This window comes from Rattus norvegicus, chromosome 1, assembly GCF_021556685.1.
Source record: "Rattus norvegicus strain SHRSP/BbbUtx chromosome 1, alternate assembly SHRSP_T2T, whole genome shotgun sequence".
NCBI classification, from domain to species: Eukaryota; Metazoa; Chordata; class Mammalia; order Rodentia; family Muridae; genus Rattus; species Rattus norvegicus.
This window is the reverse complement of record NC_141534.1, coordinates 3,814,944-3,835,183: the sequence shown is the minus strand read 5'-3', so window position 1 is coordinate 3,835,183 and position 20,240 is coordinate 3,814,944. Positions and strand designations below refer to the sequence as shown.

General features: G+C 45.8%; 1 protein-coding gene and 1 long non-coding RNA gene across 3 annotated transcripts in view; one reads left to right on the top strand and one right to left on the bottom strand.

The window, feature by feature from the left end:
* The window catches only part of LOC148006820 (uncharacterized), a 98,115-nt gene that overhangs the window by 18,583 nt on the left and 59,292 nt on the right, over window positions 1–20,240 (bottom strand). Inside the window, exon 1 of one of the 2 annotated variants that reach the window (XR_015648992.1) lies at window positions 1,746–2,071. The exons of the other annotated variant lie outside the window; for it this stretch is intronic. This is a non-coding gene — a long non-coding RNA (uncharacterized LOC148006820). Of the gene's footprint in view, window positions 1–1,745; window positions 2,072–20,240 lie in introns of those variants that run through there. 2 annotated transcript variants of the gene reach the window in all.
* The window catches only part of Ust (uronyl-2-sulfotransferase), a 297,439-nt gene that overhangs the window by 248,929 nt on the left and 28,270 nt on the right, over window positions 1–20,240 (top strand). The window contains 2 exon segments of the mRNA NM_001108458.1: window positions 2,890–2,987; window positions 4,696–4,853. Coding sequence (NP_001101928.1) covers window positions 2,890–2,987; window positions 4,696–4,853 — 256 coding nt within the window.

Below are 20,240 nucleotides of genomic sequence, written 5' to 3'. Positions count from 1 at the left end.
GTGCAGACAGAATGGCCAGGTGTCCTCAGTGTGCTCTTTGAAGTATTTTCTCTACTTCCCCAATGCTGGGAAATTTTTAATGGAATCAAGTCTTCACTGTAAAAGAGAGCCCGCCTTAGGCAGGGGTGGGCATTACAAGGAGCATAGAATTCAAGGTCCAGAGGAATACGGCAAGTCAACTTGGCTGTATCTTCATTCTTCCCACTCTAATTTAAAAGAAAATTTAGGAGACTGGAGAGATGGCTCAGTGGTTGAGAGCACTGACTGCTCTTCCAGAGGTCCTGAGTTCAATTCCCAGCAACCACATGGTGGCTCACAACCATCTGTAGTGGGATCCAATGCCCTCTTCTGGCATGCAGGTGTACATACCGATAGAACGCTCATATATAAAATAAATAAATCTTTTTAAAAGGAAAATTTAGGTATGTTTTAATGATTTTTTAAAAAAATGAACTTTCATGCATTTATCATAGAAGTACTACATGCATAGCAAAAAAGAACAGCCCCCCTAGCCCCCACCCCAGTCAGAATGGCTGCCATAAAGAGACAGATGCTGGCTAGAGTGTGGGAAAGAGGAAGTCTCTACACTGCTGACGGGAACGCACACTGGTGTAGCCATGGCAGAAGTCAGCGTGGAGTTCCTCAGAAAACTAAAATTAGCACTTCCCTGTGGCATAGCTGCACCAGGCCCAGGCAGATACTCAAAGAAACGGAAGGCAGCGTCACACCCTTGGGGCCTTCTGCACGTACATCCATGTTTCCTGCTACACACCTTATACTAACCAAGAGATGCAGCCTGTGCAGCACAGAGGTCCAGTAAAGAAAATGTGATAGGCTACGCACGCGTGCGGGCGTACACACACACACACACACACACACACACACACACACACACAGATTTTATTCAGCCATTAAGATGAATTAAGAAAGGTCATAAGCCTGGCTCAGGAAGACTAAAATTACACGATGCTTTCTCTCAATATGGAAGATGTAGATTTAAATACGTGTGTGTGTGTGTGTGTGTGTGTGTGTGTGTGTGTGTGTAAGTACATGGTATGTGTGTATCTAGGATATAAAGCTAGAAGGACTTATGGGTTGGAGGAGAGAGTTCTAAGTGGACACAGAAACAAGACAGAGTGCAGGGGAAGAAAGACCAAATAGGACATATTTTTTAAATTTAAATACATGCAAGCGTCTGTGCGTGTTGGGAGGGAGAGGAGCAAAAGGGAGAGTCTCTGAGAGGGAAGTAAAATCGGGGAGAAGTGAGTACGATTTTGTACACACTAAGAAAAACAAAAAATCCTGATGAAATAAAAGTAAGCCATTTCTACTTAAGTCATTAACATTAAAAGAAATGATAGAGGAACTGGCCCTGCTCTTCCAGAAGACCTGAGCTCACTTCCCAGCAGCTCACAACCGTCTGCAACTCCAGTTCCAAGTAAGGAATCCGACTTCCTCTTGGCCTCCATGGCGTCCAGGCATGCGAGTGGTGCGCAATACATGTGGCAGGCAAAACACCCATATGCAAAAAATAATAAAAGTTAAAAGAATGGAAAGAAAGATAAAATTGTGAGATCATTTTACAATATGTATGTGCTAAAAGAGGCTCGCCACAAAGAGATGCTCATAATAAAGTCGCCCGCCGAATATAAAAACCAGTGCTTCCACACAGACTTTCTTGTCCCCCAAAACCGAGGGGCCCCTTCAGAACAAGACACCTGCTTAGATTCTGATCCCCTGCGTACCAAGTCGGTCCTCAGTTGAACGGCACAACTGGTCAGGATCTGAAGGTCCTAGTCTTGAGCCTCTCTTCTCCGCCCTTGAGCAGTGGATACTGAGTGCTGCCCTTGACCTTCTGCGGGAGACATCTCTTATTTACTTCTTCCAAAGAATTTCCTTAGCAGGGCTGTAACGAGCACCATTCATCAGCCTAATGGGCGCAAATGGAATCCCTTGTAGTCCCTCAGGAGGTGCCTTGGTCTAAGAAAAGAAACCTAGTTAACTGCACCTTCTGAACTAGAAATTTATGGTTTCCCGTGGGTTGACCTTGCAGGGTTATTTGTGGAGTCCTATAGGAGCATAGCCTTCTGAGACCCCATAGCATACTTGCCCCTCCCTCGTTCCATCCCCTTTTTACCAAGCAGCCAATGGCCTGCCTCTACACCCTTCCGCTCCAACAGGGGCTGCTGTAACCACACCCACTCTGTTCCTGTTCCACCACTGGCTATTGCAAACCCCTATAGTGCTAACAGAACCCATGTCTAGCCTCAAGGAGGAGAAAACCTGAGAACCACCCTGCTGCCTTGGAATGCTTACGATGCTTACATGCTCAAACCCTGCCATCTTCTCACTTAAATATAACCTTAGAAAATGTAAAGCTTCTCTGAAATTTAGAAACCGTTTATGAGACCGTTAGAGACTCCATAATTATTTATCGGATGTATGCGTACATAAAGAAACTCACTTATGTAGGGTTAGCAATAATAGTAGGTGATTAACTCCAAATTCATTAAGAATTAAAACTTACTGGATTAATTCCATAAACATTAATGGACAGTGGGCTGGCAGATAGCCAGCCAATGTGAAGCACAAGAATTAGACATTTCCTTAGCATGCATTTGACCCAACCAAAAGTCCCAGCCTGCAGCAGATGAGGACACAGGGTATTCAACCAAGTAAGCACACCCCAACCTGCCCAGGCTATGCACAGACCTGGCCAGTGTACACAGACACTGAGACGCAAAGGGAACGTTTTCTTGGGAAGTCTGTGAATTCTGTCTGCCAAAGAGTTTGTAGTAAAAAGGTGTTGATTTAAAAAAAAAAATTCTGCGGCATTCAGCAAAGCTGTGCTAAGACCGCAGTGCTTCATTGCTGTGTCTTCTCTCCTAGGACATCAATGAGTGCATTCTGGAAAACTACCCCGAGTGTTCCAACCCCAGGCTATTTTACATCATCCCGTATTTCTGTGGACAGCACCCCAGATGTAGGTAAGCATACAACCGTACTGGGGAAGCTCCCCAATGCACTGGCACTCTGCAAATCCTCTGCAAGAAGCCCCTCAACCCTCTGGGATTTAGTTCGTGACTGCAGTAGCTCTCCTAGAATATCATTTGCCATTCTGAGTGTCACACAGGGACTGTGAGGCTCTGTGAGGCAAGCGTCAGAGATACGTAACAGGGACACCCATTCACCAAATCCATTCACCTACCTAAAACACAGATGTTACCTCACCCTACAAGACAGTGGAGACCAGAGTCAGTGGCCAGCCTGCTCCTCCACAGTGATCATTACCCATCTCTGCTCTGGAAAGCTACATCAGGTCCAACACTCAGGTTTGATGGCATCTCTAATGAGATACGGACCGTAGAACAATGATTCTCAATTTAAGGGATGGTAACCCCTGTGGGGGTCAACTGACCATTTTACATGGGTTGCCCAAGACCACCAGAAAATGCAGATATTTACATTATAGTTCGTAACAGTAAGGAAATTACAGTTATGAAGTAGCAACAAAAATAATTTTGTGGTTGGGGTGGGGGGAGTCACCACAACATAAGGATCTGTATTAAAGTGCCATAGCATTAGGAAGGTTGAGACCCAATGCTGTAGAAAGAAGAGCGTACTTTCCAATGAACAAGCTGGCCTGACTTGAGCACAGACCTTGTTTACGCAGTGACTTACTGGGGTAGGCAGCATACCCCAGGGCAGGCACAAGCATTCCTAGTACCTTCCTTTGGTGGTACTAAGTAACCATAGCTGAAATCAGATCTGCGGTTCTAAGGACAAGTCTACAGCCTAGAAGAGAAAGGGTTGCAACAATGAATCACTATGTGGCAGAAATAAACCTTGTTCTCCTTTGGGAAAACATCCACTAGAGTAGACTGGTTTGTGTTCCTGCCACGGGGCATCGCTGACTTTAAACTGGGACACATTCTCAGATTTATTAATTTTTTTTTTACGTTCTCATTTTTGTTTAATGATGAGTGTTGTTTTTGCTGAGCTTACTGAAGCATGAAAGTCTACTTACAATGTAAATTCTAGGCGTTGTCAACGTCCTGGCTTTGGGCAGTCTTTTCCCCATGTATTTACATTGATGATTAATATCACTCAGTGTATCAGTCTGCTGCTGAAAGGATTCGAGGTTAATTTACTCCTTTTTCGTTATGATGGAGGTGTTTTCCCTAAAATGGGTCTCTTTGGACAGTGTACTTAAGTGCCCCCCAACTCCTCGTATTCCCTCCACCAATGTCACTTTTCTGAACCTTGACACTGATTCTGTGCAGCAGGAAAGGGTTGCTGTTGGTGCTGTTTCAAGCGACCTTGGCTTGCTCAAATTCCAAGTTGAACCTGTAAAGAAAGGCCCTCCTTTGCCTTCTGTGACCCAAACAAACAAAACCAACATGGTCAATGCTTTAAAAGGATGCAGTGACTAGCAGCTGCCATTGGGCGCTAGTCTTAATCACTACAAAGATATAGCCAGCGACAAAAGCCATTCTAGGGTCTGGAGAGGTGGCTTAGCAGTTGAGAGCACTGACTGCTCTTCCAGAGGTCCTGAGTTCAATTCCCATGTGCACATGTGAAAAACACCTCAGCTAGGGAAATCGGGGAAGACCGAACTGTTTTAGAACGAGCTACATGGGTTGTTGCTGCCCATCATGGGCCTTTGATGTAAAGCAACTTTCTCGTCTCGTCAAGGGAGCCTGGCGAATGGGCACTGGAGCGGGCCAAGCTGAACGTGAATGAAAACTTCCTGCTCGTGGGGATTCTGGAGGAGCTGGAAGATGTGCTGCTTCTACTGGAGAGATTTTTACCTCATTACTTCAAGGGCGTGCTCAGCATCTACAAGGACCCAGGTAATGCCATTGGAAGCCCTCTCCCCCGTAGGGTCCCATTTAAAGCTTCCTATTTCTGACAAGGACTTGGGAGATGGAAATACAGTGTGACGCCTTGTGTCTCCCAGGCTTTCAAAGACAGAGGAGAAGCACAAGCTTCTGGAAGCTTTAAGGTGAAGCACAGACTCACCATGGTTAGCATCCTGATGGCTATGCCCCTCTCCTTAAGAGACACAAGTTCACACATTCTCCCCACCAGCTCATCCCAAGCGTGTTCCTGGGGTGAACGGAGGAAGTGATACTAGGATAAGTGCACGCACCTGGAGTTCCTGGGTGCAAACAGCAGTGGGACCAGAGCTGCTTCCAACTGCCATGGACAAAACACTGTAGAGTGTGAAGTCCCGGAAGTAGATTAGATAGGGAAGCCAATTGAAAATGCAACTAAGATTTTGCTCTCACAAACCAAGTGCTCCCAGAATAGAAACAAGAAATAGAGAACGGCAAGGCGATCACACGCAGGACAGCCCGCGGTGTCACTGTGAGCATAATTACTTTCAGAAATCCATCATTTCTCTCCCTCTCATTATTATTTAGCTGGAGAGAAAGATGCTTTCTTGCCACGCTTTTTTCCCTGTGCTCCTTAATCTGCTCTGCACGGCGAGTCTTGCATATTTATTTCCCCGATCGGTTTGTGGTGTTGTGCTGTTGCGCTGGAATGGGAGAGGGCATATGGTCTGGTAGAAATAGCATAGGATACACTCCCAAAGACTGCAGACAATGGGATGGACTTTGAACCACATCTGTATTCCCAGGGCCTGGGCAAACTTGTCTTTGCCTGGGGGATCCCTTCCTGCTATACTGGGGCCCTGCTATTTGGGTAGCTAGGCTGACAGGTGCTTCAAAAGTCTTCCATTCTCTCTCTCATTCAGAAATGAAAATCTAATTTATCTGCATGTAAAAATGTACCAGAAAACCTGAAGGTGAGGCCTGCTGAGAGTCTTCCCATCAGCAAAATCGATTTGAAGAGCTAGAAGCATAATGAGTCTTCAGTAGCTAGGTTTGAAACTAGAGCTCCCTCTGTCCTTCCAACAAGAGGCGCATGCAGGAGTTTATGTCTGTTGAATGGGAAGGATGCCGGCATGGTGCTGTTTCTGATGACCGTTCTGTAAGACATTGTGAGCCTCCCGCTCTTTGTGCAGCTCTAGAGAGGGCTTACCCTACATTAGAGTCTTTAAAGGAAGACTTCAGTCATTCTTGTATGGGCCCTTCCTCAGTCTGTCTGTCTTGTCTCTGTCTGTCTCTTCCTCTCCTTCCTCCTCCTCTCCCCACTCTGTGTGTGTGTGTCTGTTTGTGTGTGTGAAGGAGAGGTAGGTAGATAGATAGATAGATAGATAGATAGATAGATAGATAGATGGATGGATGGATGGATGGATGGATGGATGGATGGATAGATAGATAGATAGATAGATAGATAGATAGATAGATAGATAGATAGGTACAGTTGACTGATGAAGGGCTGACTGAATCTTGGTGACACATATTTATCCAGACATTTGTTAAGTGACAAGTATAAAGCCATTTGCGACTGTTTTTAAACACATATAAACCACCAATGACAAGTGTATCCAAAGGGGCATGCACCTAGCTGTTGCTGGAATTAGCTTTCTATTTTCTTCAGCTAAACGGATGCCATCCCCGAAACGGTGGCCTTGATCTCATGATCCGAAAGCACACCCACTAAAGCAGAAGAGACCTGTGAAGACTGGGTCACACTTAGCTCTTTGACCTACAGCTACAGTCTTCCCACCAGTAAATTAAAGCTCCTTCCTCTTTGATTTTGGCAGTAACAACATGGTAAAGGCCTCAGAAGGAGTCAGGGACATCTGGTGTTCTTGTGTAGTAGAAAGAAAGGCTTCCAGAAGCCCAGTGCAGCTGCTCCACAGGGTCACATGGTGTGGTACATCGATTCTGCTTTTCAGGATGCATCTGGGGTGCCCCAGCAATTTTCCAAAAGCAATGTGATAAAAAAAAAAAAAAAGAATAATTTCTGGTACGGAGGGGGTCCCTAAGACCCCTGCTCTCTGTTCTAAGTTACCGAGTAGAAATTGTGACAATACCTTTATACACCCCAGTTTATGACCCCAGATTAGCTCTCTGCTGCTGTGAAGTGTGTGCATGACAAAATGGACCAAGAGTTCAGCAACTTCCGTGTACTGTGGATGCCTGTCGTTGTCTTCTGCTGTTCCCTTAAAATGACAATGAAGGCCACGTGAGAACACAGTTCCCCTATCCTCATAGTCCCCGTGTCTCTCCAGGCAGAGAGTGTTGGTTGAAAAGACACTCCTGACCAGCCTCTTGTTATATTTAGGCTTCTGCAAACACAAGGTGCCGTACAAGGTGTCCGTCACTGTGATTGATTGAATTAGTGGGTTAACGGTCAGACAGGTGGAAGGAAGCGTAGCTCTTTCACCTGTTCATACCAGGCCACCTCGTTCTTATGCATGGCCCACTAGAATCCTGGTGCTTCCCCCATTCAAGAATTTTAGGGCTGATAGCACAATTCAGTGGTTTAGCTCGTTCCCACAGCCTGGATATGATCCCCAGCACTGGAAAACATAAGTTTAAAGTTTTAATTTGGTCAGAGATGCTACAGTCATGGTGATGGGAACACAGTTAGAGATGCTGCAGTCACAATGGAGGGGACACTCACAGAGATGCTGCAGTCACAATGGTGGGGACATTCATGGTTAGAGATGCTGCAGTCACAATGGTGGGGACACTCAAGGTTAGAGATGCTGCGGTCACAATGGAGGGAAATATGCAGGCGCACGAGGCAGCCGTTCACATTGCCTCAGCTGCCTGGAAGCAAGGAGAAGGGTAAGAGCCAGTGGTCAGGCGCCCGTCTCCTCTGATTCAGTCTGGGACGCCCACCCTTAGGATGATGCCACCCACCAGTGGGTGGTTTTCCCTCCTCCGTTGACCCTGCAGGAAGCACGTCTTCATGACAACTCAACCCAACCGGGTTTCCAGTGAGAACTGACCATCACCCACCCCTACTTCTTTTTTTTTCTTTTTTGGTTCTTATTTTTTTCGGAGCTGGGGACTGTGGGGACCGAACCACCCCTACTTCTTATTGGTGAATCCCCACTGTCCTTACCTTACCCCCGCCCCCTTTGAAATTGAAACAGAAGCCGACCCAGAGAAGTCTATAGCCCCTCGTATACGAAGCCTCTTACTATGAAAGTAAGAGAAAGACTGCGGGACTTCTGAGCTGTGTGCTTTAATGTATCTGTGTCTCCTTTCCTTAACTCTCAGAAACCTGAAATGCTGGTTCAGTGATGGAGCACTGGGCTACCGTGCACAGGGTGCAGAATTTGAGCCCCAGTATCACCAAAACAAAGGAGCAAACAAACCCAGCAGGCTGCGAGCTAACAGATACCGCTTAGACCTGATTTTGTAAGCCGATTGCAGTGGTGGTAAATAGCCAAAATAAATAAGCAAGTTAATTAAGAAACAAAGAGTACCTGACTACAGGTAATAGAAGCAGGACTGGTGGGACCAGTAGCTGAGTTAGTCTTGTTCAATAGTAACCAAGGTACGGTTGTTCAATAGCGCCACCTAGTGGGCGACAGAACTGTACAGCCTAGTGAAACCCACAACTTCCTTTCTTCAAGAGCTTGAGAACCCACGTTTTACCTTGTGTTTAAAATGCTCCCCATTACTCAAACTACTTCAGAATTCATCTTCTTGTTCCCATTGCAAGTGTGAACCATGGAGCATGATGGGAAGCTCACCGGGCATTTATGGGAGGCCTTGAGAACACAGTTGGCAACTATCAGAATAAATTCCAAACCGCTGATTTAAGTACTGACCACTCAAACTAAACTCATTCACGAGGGACTGCTTTAGAAAAGATGTTCACACATTTTATAGATAGTGCTGACACAGGGCAAATCAAATGCTGTGCCAGGTAGTTCGTTTGTTTGTTCCTTGTATATAAGTGACCACTAGACCCCACCCCACCCCTCAGGGCCCTTGATCAGTATTGCAGTGTTTGTGAGTTAATTTGCGTTGCAGTATTCAAATGAGAGCATCTATTAGAAGCAACAAATGCACAGAAAAAAATTTTTAAATGGTGTGTCACATGATAAATTCTAGTTTTCACCAATCTAACAATAAAAAATATCCAGCAGAATTAAAACAAATATTAAATGATGGATGCTTGGTTTCTATAGAACCAAAGTCATTCCTGAGGGCTGGAGAGATGGCTCAGCAATTAGAACATTGACTGCTCTTCCAGAGGTCCTGAGTTCAAGTCCCAGCAACTACATGGTCTCTCATAACAATCTGTAGTGGGATCCAATGCCCTCCTCTGGTTTTCTTAAAGTCATTCTTATAAAAGAGTGCCAAGCTGATTTAGGAAGCCCTTCCAGCGTATTCTCTGCCACGGTTGAGGCTGTGTAACCTGAACATTCTCACCGTGTGACCTTTGAGGTTTGTCTCACGGAGACCTAAAGTCTCATACAGTGTGCTTTCTCGATCCTTGTTCGACCTCCAGTTCACACAGTCCTCTCATAGTCCTGGATAGTCCACAGTGCCTCAAGTGTAGTGACGGAGACCATCCCTATCTGAACTATAGGCTAGAGAGAGCTCACTGTCCAGAATCCCTCCTTCCTCGGGAATGCTGCTACTTGGGTGATCAAGTCAAAGATCTCCCTGCTGGTCATTTCTATTCTTCCTTCTCCACACCTTCTGTGTCCATCAAAAAGAGAATATATCATAGTGATTAACTAAAGGCTGTTAGGAAACAGCCTCATTTAGTAATGGTATGGCCACGGCAAGGTATGCCACCTCAGCCTCGCCCATCTGTATAGCGTGCATAAATAGCGCCTGCCTTAAAGGGTTGTTGTAAGACTTAGTCAAGGCAAGATCCATAGTCCTTAACATACACTGAACATTTGGTAATGATCTATCATGAGGCGTGACTTTGGAAAGCCGTGACTTTAGATTTCTCAGTAATCTCTACAGCTGGAAAAGGAGGGAAGCTTGCAGGAAGGCAGAAGACGAGAGGGGTGTGTGTGCATGGGGGTGTGGGGTGGGGTGAGTCGAGTGGGCAAAGCGAATGGGCAAGACTGAGGGAAGAAAACAGGGAGGGGTCATCTTGGTGCATCAGTCACAGCTCATCTGTGATTGTGGGCTCTTCTGCCTCGAAGACTTGCCACTTCTGTATGTCTGCCTTAGGAAAGGGGAAGCACTGTCTTCTGGTGAACTTCACGTTTCTCGAGGGAGGATGTTAACGGGAAACACTGCCACATTGGCATGCCTGATCAGAGGATAACGAGCACACATCATCCCAGTCAGTAGGGATTGGCTTAAACAGTCTGAATTCTTACCAGAAATATCCACGAGTTAGGACTTTGAAATGAAGTCCACCACTGAGATTTGACTTGGGGCCAGTTCCCCTTAACTGGTGCTGAATTTTGGGTCTTGTACTATGCCTGCTATTTAATTGATCATGCAAGCCCAAATATTTTTTATTATTATTTGAATTAAAGGGAGACATGGTTTCTGTCTTGCCAGTTTGTTTTTCAAAGCCACGCATCCGTCAGAATGTTATAATGCACTGTTAGCCTTTCTCCAGCAGGAGGCAGCATTGCTCTATTTTCTCCAGGAGATAATCATGGTTTCCAGTCAAAACTCTGCAGAACCAAGGAGTCCCTCTTACTGTCTGAACATAACTATGGGAGCTAGGGGTCCAGTTAAGGGTCTTGGGTTTCAGAGAACCTGAAATTTCACTAATTTTATACATCTGACTTGCATTTTATGGAAACTACTGGTGTTGCAGGTTATAAGTAGGAGTTCACAATCAAATATATTTAACTCCAGTTAGTCTCTGTGTGATGTTTATGCACACGTGTGTCTCTACTGTTAGTTCAAGACACATCTCCACAGTCTATAATACTCGTATTAAACAGGTGCTGTCTCATCTCTCATTTCCATTTCCATTTCATACTTTCTGTTGCTGCCGAATCAATGGAGTTCTCTAGATAATCATCATTGCTGATTATATGATCCTTCTCTTCTTGTGTGTCATCTCCTATCCATATTCTCCAGATAATTCTCATTAGCTGAGTCCTAAGCTCGGATTCCAATAATATTAGCAGTGGATCATGTGTGTGTGTGTCTATATATGTGTCTGTGCTTTTCTGTGTATGTGCATGTTTCTGTGTGTGACTATATATGTATGTGTTTGGCTGTGTGTGTGTGTCTATTTGTGTGTCACTGTGTGTATATGTATCTGTGTGTGTCAGTGTGTGTTCTCATATAAGTGTGTGTTTATGGTCTGTATGTGTGTCCATGTGTCTGTGTATGTATCTATATTAATGAGTGTGTATGTCTGTGAATATGTATATCTTTGTGTGTATATATCAGTGTGAGAGAGAGAGAGAGAGAGAGAGAGAGAGAGAGAGAGAGAGAGAGAGTGAGTGTGTGTGTGTGTATGTGTGTGTGTGTCTGGCTGTGCCTATCCTAACTCAAACAAGCGGACTCATGATCTGCCCTCTCTTGAGTATGGTCCTGGATCACAAAGCCAGCCGCAGCTTCTAAAGAAGAATCATGTGCATAGCATTTCAAAAGCTCACACGGCACTTCCACATAGACAGCCTTGCTGGATTCTTGAGTGAATCCTCTGAGTTGGGGAAGCAGATCTTCTTTCCCGTTTCTAGACAAGGAACCTAGGCTCGAAAGGTGCTGTATAACCCACCCACAGTTAACAAGTCCCGTATACAGCACTACCACCCTAAGTAACTGAGGTGACACTCAAGCTTGAGTTCCCAGAACCACCACAAAACACCAAAGCTGAGTTCCTCTAAAAAAAATCTTCTTCCTAATCACGGGCTCATGGTTGTCACATGTTCACAGTGTGTTTCTGCTGAAAGCAAGAGCTTGAAGATAAGATCTGTAAATGGTCGCTGTCAAAGTAAAGTTTATATAATAAAACCACACGGTCATCACAAGGTCTGAGGGTATGGCTTAGTGGTAGAGTACTTGCCTGGCAGCATGAGGCTATGGGTTTGAGTCCCAGCACTAGGAGAAAAGAAAAAAAGAAAAATCTACAGATCACCTTTGGCTAACCAAAGAATGTGGCACCTTTCTGATGGTGGAAGGAGGTAGAGTAGTTCTAGATCCTTAGTACAACCGATGAGGTGTCAGTGGCTATGGGGCAGAGTGGAAAATTGTCACTGACTAGAAGAGCCTCTGTCTTTGCTCTCGGAAGCCTGGAATGATTTAGAGGAATATATTCCTGCAAGGGCTGATGGGACCCTGTAACTGCAGCCTGGTACCTCCCCAATATATGTTAGGAATGCTTAGATGACAGCCTAACACACATGCACTTGCGCACGCACGCACGCACACAAACACACACAGGGGGGCGGGGGGGGGCAGGCAGAGGCAGGCGCCAGGTCTCTGTGTGTGTTTTATCCCTTTCCTCTATTGTTGCTTGTTTACTTGGAAATAGCAACGACCTTAACTGGTATTGTTTTCAGACCTACCTTTCATTTGCTTGTCAGCCGCTCTTGCCTTAAGGTAGCTTTTCCTCTAGGATAAAGTATCTTCTGTGAGAAAGATGGCAACACAAAGGACTTAGCTTAGAACGTCGATTTTTTTTTCTAATGTTGAGCATGTTAAATATGTGTAGATATAAAATTAATTTTGCCAGCCCTGGACAGGGTGATATAAAAATAAACCAAGTACATAGAGTAACATCCCTCAGTCCAGAGCCGCCTGGCGCCAGTAGGGGTATTCAGGCCCAGCTTTAAAGGACACATAGGAGTTTGCCACGTGGGTGTGGAACCTGTATGGTTCCTGCAGCCTGCAGTGGCTTGTGCCCACTGTTCCCGACTCCCTGAGCTGAGCCCAGAGCCCTCTCAGGTCCAGTGACACTGCTTTATGTCCCAGTCTGCACAAGGCCACAACCTCTGCCCTTCCTGTGATGCAACATAGGCCTGTGTCTCCACACCAGTCTCAGGACCAGTGGTCAACATGCAGTCCTGGAATCCATGTGCTGCCCCGCCTGCTCCCTAGTCTGACCAGAAAGGCTCTCGCTTAACTTTCAGTGCACAGGAGCAATTCCAAGTCCTGAGCTTCTCTACCTAAAGGTCTTCTCCCTTGATGTCCTTCCAGCTTTCCTGCCTGCACCCATTACTTGTCCCTGGCCCTGTGTGCCTAGCAGTGACTTCTGGGATTTCCTTCTCCCTCTCTAGATGACAGCCAATGACCTCCAGGATTCCCTATCTGTTCCCATCCCTCCCTGGCCTGGCCTTGAACTGCCTCTCTCCCCAGGCATGGTCCTCTAGAAACCCTGGAATCCTCTTCTTGGACCACTTTCTTCTAACATATCCTCCACCCCCTGGGCCTTTTTCTCTTCTGGGCCCCAATATTCCCTTGTGGAGAAGCCCAAATGCACACCCCGCCATGCCTTCCTGATTTGCACAGTGTTCCCAGACCAGGTTGGGGGAAGTCTCCCCATTTATGAGTGGTTTCCCCTAATGAAAGCTGTCTAATGACATCGTGGGAGTGGAGGAGATAGCCTCCATCTGTGCTCAGAAGCTATTTTCCTCTGCTTTAGAATGTGATGGCTTCCACCCCAAGTAGTTTTCAGTCAGGCCAACAGTAGCATACTTTGCACTGCATGAAATTATGACTAAGGGGTGGGTCTACGCCTCACATGTTAAAATTGTGGACCTTTTCCACATTTTACAGAGCTAGCCCACTTCTAAAGCAGGAGCCAAGGTTAGACCTGATCCTGGAGGTACACTTCTAAAGCACAGCCAAGGTTAGACCTGATCCTGGAGGTACACTTCTAAAGCACAGCCAAGGTTAGACCTGATCCTGGAGGTAGACAGCTGATATGTATAAGGCCTTTCTAGTCTTCTGCCATTCATGGCCTACACCACAAGGCCTCTGTCCTCCAAGGTCTCGGTGTAGTAATGCAGACAGGGCTCTTGACAAAGAACTTAAGGACTGTCTTTGTACTCTGGGCTGTGGCTTTATCCACTTCACAAGCTCTGCCTAGAGATCCAGGCTCAGAGAAATGGAGGAGAAGGGGCACACAGCCCAGGCGAGGGGTGGCTTCAGCCCTCGAGCCCGTTTTTGTCTGACTCAGCGCTGTACAGCCGAATGTTCTGTTTTTTTTTTTTTTTTTTCTAGCCAACTCTTTTTAAAGTAGACATATCATTTCTCGGTCTGTGTTTTTGTAGGCTCTCAGAAGTTTCTGTCAGGCTGTGATGCCCTACTTTGTCTAGTGTTACAAAGCCGTCTAGTGCTGAACTGTAAGAGGGTACAATAAAAAAAAAAGTCAGACACTGGCATTACCGTCTGCTGTGCGGTGCCTAGGGCATCCATCTCTCCCCCACAAACCCACAGAGGAATCCAGCACGACCCTGATGGCGAGAAGACAGTGGGAGCTTAGGATGCTCGCCTCCACGCTCTGCTTGGCAAAGCAGACCTGACTGGAACAGTGTGTCAAAGCACAGATTCCTGGAGTCTTACCTCGTGGTTTCTAACTATTCATTAAAGTGGTACTAAGACCCTTCAATAAGACCCGATGTTACCAAAAAGATGTGTACTAGAAATGAGCCTTTACTGTTCCCATCTCCTTTCAAACTCAGCCTTGCGCCCTGCCGTCTTGAGCACAGCTGCATGGTGTCCTCTGACCACCATGTTACTTATTGCTGGTGTACACAGGCTACCACATCTTGAGTGATTTCCATGAGACATTATTTAGTTCTTTTATTCCGTCACCCTTTCCTCTACTTCTACCCCCACCCCCCGCTCTCCTAATAGGACAGGCATTTTGACTTCACAGTCCCATCTATTACGTCACTGCCGAGGTTTGCCGACGACCCATGCTGTATCTCGTAGTTACTCACTAGTGTATCACAGTCGTGTCTGACTTCTAGCACCAGATATTGCTTTTTCTGGAATTAATTAATGCCTTTCTCTAAAAGAAAATACTTAGCTTTATTTTTACTTATCAAATCTTGATGTTGCATCAATATTATTTCAATATTATTTCAGTATTATCGGATGTTTGTTCTCCCTCCCCCTGCACTCCTACCAGATCTCCGGTCTCCCATTTCCCATGGACCCTGTCCTTGATGCGGTATGTGTCCCTGCGTTACCTCCTAACACAAGGTGCGGGGGTGGAGTTGGAGGTATCCTACTCCATGTTTTCCTACTAAAACAGAATACCACAGACTGGGTAAATTATGAAAACTACAGGTTTACTGAGCTTGTGGTTCTAGAGGGTTGGAAGTCCTAGGTAGCGAGGCCATGTCTGTGTGAGGGACACCTTGCTGCATCACACCACGGCAGAAAGGATCAGGTGATGGGAGCATAGGGAGGAGAAGGTGGTGATTTGAATAAGAATGGCTGGCACTGTTTAGAAAGGATTAAGAGGTGTGGCCTTGGGCTAGAGAGGTAGCTCAGTGGTTAAGAGCACTGACTGCTCTTCCAGAGGTCCTGAGTTCAATTCCCAGCAACCACATGGTGGCTCACAACCATCTGTAATGGGATCTGATGCCCTCTTCTGGTGTGTCTGAAGACAGCAACAGTGTACTCATGCAAATAAAATAAATAAATCTTTTAAACAATTACTAGCTTCAATGTGCTATAACAAAACATCTGAGGAAATTACAAGGAAAACTTTTTTAAAAAAGAGGTGTGGCCTTGGAAGAAGTATATCATTGCAGTTTCAAAAACCCTTGTTAGACTCAGTTCTCCCCACTCCCCATTTTTGTATGTGTCTCTCTCTGCCTGCCTCTCTCTTTCTCACTTGCTCTGTCTGTCTCTGCCTCATACTCTTGCTCTCTCACTCTTACTCTCTCCTTCCTTCCCTCTCTTGCTCTTTCTCTCTTGATCTTTCTCTCTCTCTCTCTCTCTCTCTCTCTCTCTCTCTCTCTCTCTCTTTTTCTCATTCCCACCCCCTGTCTGTCTCTGTCTCTCTGTCTCTTACTTACTCTGTTTCTCTCTCACGCGCATGCGCTCGCTCCCCCCCCTCTCTCCTGCCTGCAGATCATTATCTCTCCACTACTGTCCCACCACCATGCATGCTGCCATGCTCCCCACCACGATTAGAATGGACTACACCTCTAAAACTATAAACAATCCCCTCAGTTAAATGTTTTCTCTTATAAGAGTTGCCTTGGTTGTGTCTTCACAGCAGTAGAACAGTGACTAATACAGGGAGGAGGGGGCTGATGCCCTCTGATTTTTAGGGAGCTATTTGCCAATCTTGCTTTTATCCACCCCACCCCCCAAATGACGGCATTAATCTCTCCTCCTGACCTAACAATTGCTCAGGGCCTGCCTCTTGGTGGCAGGTAGGTTTCAACATGCATCTTGGAAGGGCCATTCGAACCTCAATAACAAGTCAGCTCCTGGCAGTCCATGAGAGCTTGAGAAGTCTAGTGTCCAGCTGCCTGTCTCCATAATTGACCTGGCCTATGTGAATTTCTTTTTAATTATATTCCGCACACCACTTTTTTCTCCTTCCCCTCTCTAACCCTGTTTACCATTTCTTGTTTCTTTTTTTTTTTAATGGTTTTAAATTTTTTCATTTATTTATTTTATGGGCATTGGTGCTTTGCCTGCATGTGCATCTGAGTGAGGATGTCAGATCCTGGAACTGGAGTTACAGTTGTGAGCTGCCATGTACGTGCTGGGAATAGAACACAGGTCCTCTGGGAGAGCAACCAGTTCTTTGAATCCCTTCGCCAGCCCTCTTTAATGATTTTATTGCGAGCATTTTCCTGTCAGATATCTAGACCCCTAGACACTTCTTTTTTATAAAATGATTTATTTATTTAATTTATGTATGTAAGTACACTCACTATAGCTGTCTTCAGACACACCAGAAGAGGGCATCGGATCCCATTACAGATGGCTGTGAGCCACCATGTGGTTGCTGGGAATTGAACTCAGGACCTGTGGAAGAGCAGTCAGTGCTCTTAACCACTGAGCTACCTCTCAAACCCTTTTCCTTTTCTAAAACACTCTTTTTCGTTGTTCATTATTTTTCCCTCTCTTTGTTTCCTATCTCTTTGACTCTTCCCCTCATTTGAAAAAATTTACTTTTTATATTCTAACTTCTCCATGGATGTCGTAAAGCTGTTCAAACTAGGAAGGTCATCTTCAGACCCTTTCCTTATCCCCCAGAACACCCACTTCTCTGCTTGCCACACTCTCCTTTTGGCAGTGTGGTTGGTTGGTCTGGACATCCTTTATCAGTCTGGAAGCTTTCCTCTGGTGATGGTGATTGTCCTTAGACCTCTGGCCGTGGCAGAGAAGAGAGACTTGAAGTGCCATCTCATGGGAGTCTTACTGGGTCCTGGCAAGTTTATGTAAAGTGGCATGTTTCATTGGGGACATTTCTGCATCTGTCACAGATGTCATTTTTCTCTTGAGTTTGTTGAGGTTTTCCAACTAGGAAACCCTACACACATCTGTTTTGGGGATGAGAGGGGAAGTGTGCTGTATTAGGGAAGCGAAACACACATCTGACTGTTGCTATGGGAACAGAACAGCAGGTTACCCTGACTGCACTGGTCACTGATAGCTTGTATTTTAGCCTGCATCGCCCCTGCTTTCTTCTCTGGGTTTGCAAAGCCCTTAGAGCCTCGGATGCAGCTCCCCAGTGTAGAATGCGGTGAGGAATGTTTCCCCGAGGGAAAAGAGAAGCGCTGTAAGACACATGACACACACAGCCCAGGAGAGAAGTTATATCATAACTAGACTGTCAGCCTCGTGCCCAGATCTCCCACTGAGACACCGAATGCTGTCATTCCTTGGCCTCTCAGGATAGCAGTAGGTGAGCTGGGACTCTTCTCAGCACTCCAGAAGTCCCTCAGCTCCACCCATGGGACACATGCTTCCAGATGCTATTTATCTGCCAGATGCTGGTGAAAACCCGACAGGAGCATCCTTCTCCAACTCTGTCCTTGTGACTCTGCAATTCGTTAGGAAGTTAGGATTGTGTTTCTGTCATGTGAGCGACTCTTTCAAGGATGAGGAAGGGGTGGTGGAGTCACATAGTCAAGTCTTTGGATTTAACTTCAGATAGCCCTACTCTCTGGATGGGAAGGTTCTAGAGCTGGTTTTGCGTTCATAGATCTTGACTTGATCTGTTACGCGCAACTGTCTCATGAAATGTCAGCTGGGCGAGGCTGTGAACAAACTCCCAAAGTATCAGCAGCAGCGTCCATGCCTTGAAGTGGTGACAAAATTCCAGGGACAAAACAAGCCAGTACATCATCAGTGGGATCTTACACTCTGCAGTGAGGCTCCAATGTGATTCGAATATAAAATGTGTGTGTGTGTGTGTGTGTGTATAGATCATGGCTATTCAGAAATACCATATTAGTTGAGTCTGATGAGAAGAGACCCTTCTGTGTGCCTATGCTGGCAGATGCTCCTTTGGGAGAAATGTCTTCGTGAATGTTTGTGGCCACAGTGAAGGCTTCGGAGCAAGAGAGCTGAGGCCCTAGCTGGGTGAGCACTGTCAGTCAGCTAAGGTACAGGAGAAGGCAAAACCATTGAAGGATCTAGGCTACAGCCGTTTGGGTAGCAGTAGCCACAGCTTCTATAACCAATACGTCACGACGAACGAAAACAAAAGCCAGCACTGAAATTCCAGCCACACTGTGTCCGAGCCAGTTCAAAATCATAGAACCATTGGAGTTTCTCCCCCTCTCTAAATATATTCCATATGAGCTAGGGTGCCAGGGCTGCTGGAACCTCCTGCATTTACCCAGAAAGGAGTTTGAAAGGAAAATAAAGTCAAAGAAAGAAGCTCAAAGGCTCAGTGGAGGGGGAGGGTAATTTTCCCTGGACAGGCCTGTCCCCTGGTGTGGCCGGGAAAGCTGACACTTGACCTAGGAGTCACAGGGAGGAATGGAGCTCTTGTCCGGGAGCATGTCCCAATGGGGCCTTTGTGTCTCAGTGACCCAGGCCACAGCCATGCACTGTGACCCAGAGTGTAAGAGCATGGAACTCAGCCTGTTTGCAAGCAGCCTGCTGCCAGCTCTGCCGAGCCTGAGGGCAGACGGTGAGAATTAGCATTTGGGATCCTATGTGGCGAGCTGACGAGACCACGAGTTATTTATTTATTTCTTTAATAACTTGTTTTCATTGCAGTTCACCAAAGCATTCATCTGAAGTGATTCTTGTGGGGCACGGGGTGAGGGTGGTGGATTCAGAGCTTATCTGATACACATTGACATAGCTTCTCCTATTGGCCCAGGATTCCCAGTCCTGTGAGGTAAAGTGCTGTCCACTTACCCATCTATCTACCTGACAGTGAGCCCTGCAATGGAGGAACAAGCTACAGAGACCCAAGTCCTGGCCCAGCCAGGTGTGATCTGACAGAAACAACCTGGAGGGATCTGGGGTTGGCTCTCAGTCAGAACCGGCTCTGATGGGCTGAGGCTGCCTATCCTCTTAGAGCCAGAATAGTGGTAATGAAGACTCGTGTTTGTTCAGGGTGATTTCTTGGCTTGGCCATACTTGGAGATTTCCACATTATAGCGTAGGATATTGTTTGCCTAAGAATAACAGGGCATGGGAGTTGGTTTCTGGCGTCGACCGTGGAAGATTAGCTTACTTTTACCAACTCAGACTCAGCTCCAATGGCTTTCACCAAAGACCACACAACTCCCAGAGTATCTATAAGTAAATCCTGAGCCACATGTGTTATTAGCCTTGATCTTAGACCATATTATTATTAGCTTTGCCTTGGTTGACGGTAGGCCCCATCATATTGTTAAAGTAGAGAGTTTCACAGCCTTTTTTAGTGCCCAGAGTTCGTTACTTTTAAAAATGTTTTTCCAAAAGAAAATGTTAAACCCCAAATACATTTTTGGCAGAATGGTTGGTTTTAATGGTCCAGGGTTTTAAAAAGGAAAAAAAAAAAAAAAAAAAAAACCAAACCCTGTAACTTAATTCCTCATAAAACGTAAATCAGAATCGTGAAGTTTCTGCTAAACAGTTCCCTCTGCTCAGCCTAAAATTTCTACCAGCTCTTAATCTTCAAGGTGTAGCCAAGTGTTGTAAAACGCTGTTCCTGTTGCTTCGTCTCAAAACTGAAACTTGCCTTGTAAGTATCTGACTTCTGTTGTGTTTGTGGCTGTGGTGATGGGATGGGGTCTACGGTTCCCATTCATTCTCACTCCTTAGCATCCATACAGAGATACAATATCCCATTCATTCTCATTCCTTAGCACCAATACAGAGATATAATATCCAATTCGTTCTCACTCCTTAGTATCCATACAGAGACACAGTATCCAATTCGTTCTCACTCCTTAGCATCCATACAGAGACACAGTATCCAATTCGTTCTCACTCCTT